Below are 6,307 nucleotides of genomic sequence, written 5' to 3' on the forward strand. Positions count from 1 at the left end.
AACATCTTTGACTCGACTCACTTCAGTTTCCTGCTGGGATCTGATCTGCTGCTTCACATCAGAGCTTCTTTTCCGGAGGAGACGGATCAGCTTAGTGATGATCTTCTCACTGTCCTCCACTGCTTTATCAGCAGAGAGATTGATGGCCTCCACCTCCTGCTGAAGCAGCTTCACATCTTTCTCTCTGTCCTGGATTCTCTGCTGGATGTTTCCTCGTCTCTCCTCCAGCTCTCTCTGCCTCTCAGTCCTTTCTGCTGCAGCTGACACTGTTTCATGGCCTTTATGTTCATCCACAGAGCAGAGATAGCAGATACACTTCTGATCAGTGCGGCAGAACATCTTCATCACCTCATCATGCTTAGAGCAGATGTTCTCCTGGAGGTTCTTGGACGGCTCCACCAGCTTGTGTTTCTTAAATGTAGCTGAATCATGATGAGGCTGAAGGTGTTTCTCACAGAAAGAGGCCAGACAGAATAAACAGGACTTGATGGCTTTCAGTTTTCTTCCAGTGCAGAAATCACAGGCCACATCTTCAGGTCCAGCATAGCGGTGATCAGCAGCAGCAGCTTGGAGTCCAGTCTTCTTCAGCTCTTCTATTAAATCAGCTAACATGATGTTTTTCTCCAGCACAGGCCGTGGAACGAAGGTTTTCCTGCACTGACTGCAGCTGTGGATTCCTTTCTGATCCTCTCCATCCCAGTGGGTTTTAATGCAGTTCATACAGTAGCTGTGTCCACAGGGAATCGTCACAGGAACCCTCAGTAAATCCAGACAGATCGAACAGCAGAATTTTAGTCGGTCAGGTTGATTTTCTTGCTGCGCCATTTTCCTCTTAACTGTAACCCTCAAATACTTTCAATTTTGATATATGAACTTCCCATCTGCTCTGACGGGGTGGAAAAGGAGAAATATGTAGGAGTGGCATGGTTAACTGGCAGAGTGAGTTAAGGTGTTTCTGTGAAACAAGGAAATGAGACAAGAATAAATTGAATTTAGTTCTGTTGTTTTCTTGTTTTTCAGGAAGAAGATTATTATTTTAGCTCAACTTGATGCCTCAAGGTTCAGAATTTTAAAAAGGTTGTAATACTTCATACCGTAGCTGTCTTCACTGGGAATACTTACTGGATACTTCAGCAAGTCCAGCAGAATTTTAATTGTTCAAGCCGACGCCTTCACTGTGACATTTTCTGTCACAGTTCCACTTTCTGTGAAACAGAACGTAGCGTTGACTCTGAAAGGCAGCAGGTCTGTGCTATCAGCCTGGCGAACAAGGAAATGAGAATAAGGCAAACCTGACCTTTACTACGCAGTTCTCACACTTTGAGGTCAAAGATCTGGGGAGGAGCAGAAGCACATGAATATGTAAGAGTGACAAAGATCCTCTAGAATGAGAAGGACAATGTATTTAACATATAAATTACAACAAAGGGGTGAGAACTTAAGTAACAAATTAGATCTCTCTCCTTATAGTTTGGTTTCAGAGGAAGGATAGTCTCTTATGCTCAAATTAAAGCAGAAACTTAAAGTTTAAAGACTTACTATATGTTAGTAAAGCTTTTACCCCTTTTGATTATCTGAAGTCTTTTTGTGCTAAAAACTTAAAACTGACAGATGGTGTACGTTGTTTTTGAAAGATAATCACAAAAACATATAAACGGCACACTTTGCATCACATCTTAGCTGATGCGTAGTGGTGTAAGCAAACAACAAAAAGTTTTAATTAATATTTTTAATATGCATCAGACACTTAAGTGAGTTTTAATTTAGTACAACATATTCAAAATATTTAAACATATCAATGCTTAAATATTATTGTCCTTAAGACAGCTGAGCAGGTGTGTATCCAGAAGGTTTTCATCCTTAAGTGTCACACCAAGATAAAAGCTCAAGTAGGACAAAAAGCTGGAATATAAAATAAGTGACTCAGAATGAAGGTCAAATATTGACATAAATATAAACTGTCCTGCCTAGGACACTTCCCTGACTGCCAAACCGACAGATTTTTCAGGAAACAATTTAATGTTCAAGATTTGACATTGATTCCAAATTCACTGACTTCCTGTTCTCCTAATATCCTTGTATGCAACTGCTACAAAACCTCTTATTTCTCTCCCCTCCACCTCTCAGTCAGTCTATCTGCACTGAACCTGACAGTAATGAGTGAACCTGTCTGGGTGACTGCAATAAGACGGAGGTAGACGGATGAGTGTCACCTTCCTGTTCCCCTCAGATAGTAACAGTTGCTGTGTTTGAATCTAGTGGATATTCTGAAGAAAATCTCTTTTTTTCTTCTTCTTTTTTTTTTTACTGTATTTGGCAACAACCCTGCAGTTTGCAGCTGTCTTAGTTTGTGAAACCATTTTGAACTGCTTGTTGCTGAAATGTGGTACACAAATAAAGTTGACTAAGTTGCTAAATCTTCAAATTGTTATTGAGTGGAAAATTAGGATTCGACTCCAGTATTCACAGATCATATTGAACGACGGGTAGCACAGGTGTGACTCTCACTCGTACTTCCATACTGAGTATGGTCACATTGATAAGACCAAACTTGTTAGAACTGCCAGAGGAGACTGGATACTTCCACTCAGAAAAACATTTCACCAGACAGTTTCTCTTCTTTTGAGGCATTTCTTGTAAATATATGAGGCAATCCTTTTCTCATCTTGCCTTCAAACAAAATTTACAGAAATGTCAGCATTAGATATATTTATATTGTTTCTTTAACTTAAGTATATATTTTTGCATATGTTAAGCTGGAATGCAGTGTTTGTAAATGCAATGTTTGATGACTGGTATTTGGTGTTTTTGTTTTATTTATATGATGGATACCATTTTACATCTAACCAGGGTACGTTCACATTTAATTTCTTTATTAAAGTATTCTGTTCCTAATTTGTCAATCAATAATTTAATGTAAAAGGAACATAGATATAAAAAAAAAGGTGGGGATGCTTATAGTCAAAGGATAAAATTATTTTTGTTTTTAATGCATTTTAAGAGTATTTTGTATTACTGGAATAGTGGTGTCATTTTTTAAGAGAAAGTAAAAAGGGCTTTCAGCGAAATTAGAAAGTCTTTTTTAAATTATTTTGTTGGGATGAACTGATTTAGAAATCAACAATATTATTCATGCGAATTTCAAACAGTTTTCAACACAGCTATACATTTTCTTTTCTGTGAGGCTTGAACAGTTTCATAACTCTAAGTTGAATGTGTGACAAGTTTAAAGATTTTATCATCTTAATAAGAGAGTCTGAGTAACATGATTTCAAATGTTTTTATCATCTGTATTCTAGTTAAATGAGAATATGGACATAAAAAGCTGAAACTGACACATTAAATTTTAACTAAATGTGTTGGAGTTAAGAACAACTTGAATCTTCTCAAACAGCATTTATTTTCTCCTCATACCGTTAGAATGACAAAATATACATGTAAGATGTTTGATCTTTACAGACCACCAAAGAAATTAATAACTGAAAAACTTTCTTGTGAGTTTCATCCTAAGACAAAATTTACAGCGCAACACAAGAGGTCATAAGTCCACAGATATTCAACATAGCTTCATATGTGTCAAGATGCAACTAAATGTGTTCAAACAAAAATATGATAGAAATATGTTTACCAATAATTTCTAACTTCCTGGAATAAATTATAACAGAACAACAACAGAACATAACTAGAACAGGTCTCTGAGAACAGATTTATTTGCAATTTAGACATGAAACAAAAAAGTCTATAGACTTTTTTATTAACTAAAAGTCAGACCCAACTTGAATGAAAGTAACTTGTTTTGTATGAGTTTACAGAACTCTGCAGAACATCCAGTGTAATAAATATAAACTCCAGCCAGCAGCGGCTCAGTGAATGTGGTCTGGACTCTGTGGATCAGAGTCATGGATTCAGAGACGCTGTAGAAGGACAGAATACCTGCTTATTGAAATTCCAGGTTAAGGGTATTCCCTTGTGGACATCCTACACTCAGCCACTGAAGCTTTGAAAAGCAAAAACTAATAGATGATTCACGGAAAAGCAATGAAGACAAAACTTGTTGCCTATGAGTTATTATGAAATTACTTGTAATTTTACATTAAATTAACTCAAAACACTGGGTCCTACTGCTATTTTAAAAGTTCAAAATTGAAAGAAGATGTCTATATGCTACTTTACATAATCATTTTATTGAAGAGCTCCTAAGACCATATATAAGGAGACATTTTACAAAGAAAAAGAAGCTTCATGTCTGTTAAGCCATCATTTTTTACAAATGTTGTTTTAACCAAACCCAAAATCTTAACAGATCAAGTAGACATAAAAAAAATCACACAATCAGAATAACTTATGAAAATATTAAAGTAGTTTCTAGAATGATCCACTTCATGCATGTACAAAAATGGTCTGCACATCACTGAACATTGGGAGTTTTTATTTTCCAGGAGAGAACAAATCAGGAGTTGATGACCTGTGTCTGTCCAACCTGCAGATGGCGCTATTTCAGCCTCAGATGGTAGTTACAGCTTCAGGTTGTCACTGGAAACCTGGGAAGTTTGGGGAGTCTTGATCACTTGCGCTGGTTTCTTGTGTTTCTTTTTACGATTGTAGAAGATACAGTTGAAAGATTGACTTACAATTTGGGTCTCTTAACATATGTGGCTGAGAGGTTTTATGTTGCATTTGTGGAGGATGTTTCTTAAACTATGTCATGGGAAAAGTATCTGGAACATATATAATATTCACAAGGTTGTGTTTACCCATTTTTCAAACTGGAGATGTGCATGGAGAGGAGCCATGTACTATTGTACAATCTGTATTGCATCCATCCATCCATCCATTTTCTGAACACCCTTGTCCCTCAGTGGGGTCGGGAGGGGTGCTGGTGCCTATCTCCAGCTAACGAATCTGTATTGCAGTTGTCTCAAAATAATTAATGTGAAAGTGCTTTAAAGGAGTCCATGCAGAAACACAATGGAAAGCTAAATGTGAGCAGTTGACTGGAGGGAAGCTCATTTAGCACCTGAGACATGTCCCTGTGTTAATCTCCCCTTTAGTATAACTGGAAACCAGTGACGTGGCACTAATCAGATGTCAGACTGTGTTCCTCAGAGGTCAGCATTTTCCAGCATCCTAAAGAATAGGATGCAACCCAAGCAAAAATCTCCAAACAGATCTTTTCTTGGAGAAAGACCTGCTATAGTTTGAGGAATGTTTGTTTAGAAACATCAGGCGTCTCTTTTGTAGTAGTTATATGCCTCTAAACTATCTTCTTTCTAATCATTAAATATAATTAAAAATAAGCATTGTTCCAAGATAACAGATGAGCCTACATGAAGATGACCCTGACATAATGCTAGGTTTAATGCAAGTTGACTGGATTATTGCTTTATATGAAGTTCATAAACAATATTTTCAGGCATCTCCAAGGAAGCAACATGTTATATACATCCATCCTAATGTTGCATTTATACCAAGACACATCTTATTACGACAAATGAATTGCCATATTTTGATAAGTAACATGTCAGGGCGTGCTTCTTGTATATGTACATATCTTATTATTAATGATTTCTTGATAAGATAGTTCAGTATTTTAAAGATCACAATAATCATTAGTGTCAAGGAGTGTGCTAACAGGTATTGCAAAGTATAGTGAAATAAGTTAGAGAACTGTAAGCAATTTTACATGTTACATTTTCTTTTAACATTTTATTTGCTCTAGTGACCTTTATTTGAGTGATCAGACAGGAAAGTGTAGGAAGGCAAGAGTCTGCAGGCCGGGACTTGAACCTGTCACGACCACGTCAAGAACTTAGGCCTCCATGCATGAGTTGTGCTTTACCCCTGTGCCACCACAGCATCCCCTCTGTTGAATTTTAAAGTGTATGAACATAAATTAATGATAATACATGCAAATCAATGTATCAGACTGAATACAATGTTCTACAATGTTCAATATTAATATCAATAGTCTAATCTATTTTCCATCCATCCATTCATCCATTTTCTAAACACCCTTGTCCCTGTTGGTGTTGGGAGGTGCTTGTGCCTCTCCAGCTAACGTCCCGGGCGAGAGGCTGGGTTCACCCTGGACAGGTCGCCAGTCTGTCGCAGGGTATAATCTATTTTCCATTTGGAAAAAATAAAATATTTGGGCACGTTTTGACTACATAAATGCGACAGACTGGCGACCTGTCCAGGATGTACCCCGCCTCTGTCCCGGAACGATAGCTGGAGAGGCACCAGCAACCCTCCCGACCCCACTGAGGGACAAGCGTGTAAAGAAAATGGACGGATGGATGGATGGATG

At 37.5% G+C, this 6,307-nt stretch overlaps 1 protein-coding gene across 1 annotated transcript; it reads right to left on the minus strand.

The window, feature by feature from the left end:
• Positions 1 to 3: 3 nt before the first annotated feature.
• LOC106962622 (tripartite motif-containing protein 29-like) lies at positions 4 to 825 on the minus strand (the record flags this gene model as incomplete). Its single annotated transcript, XM_015057158.1, has 1 exon — positions 4 to 825. A coding segment is annotated over exon 1 (822 nt), but the record flags the coding sequence as incomplete, so codon positions are not given.
• Between the last annotated feature and the right edge of the window lie 5,482 nt (positions 826 to 6,307).

This window comes from Poecilia latipinna, unplaced genomic scaffold, assembly GCF_001443285.1.
Source record: "Poecilia latipinna isolate Pla-1442-1.1 unplaced genomic scaffold, P_latipinna-1.0 Scaffold1439, whole genome shotgun sequence".
NCBI classification, from domain to species: Eukaryota; Metazoa; Chordata; class Actinopteri; order Cyprinodontiformes; family Poeciliidae; genus Poecilia; species Poecilia latipinna.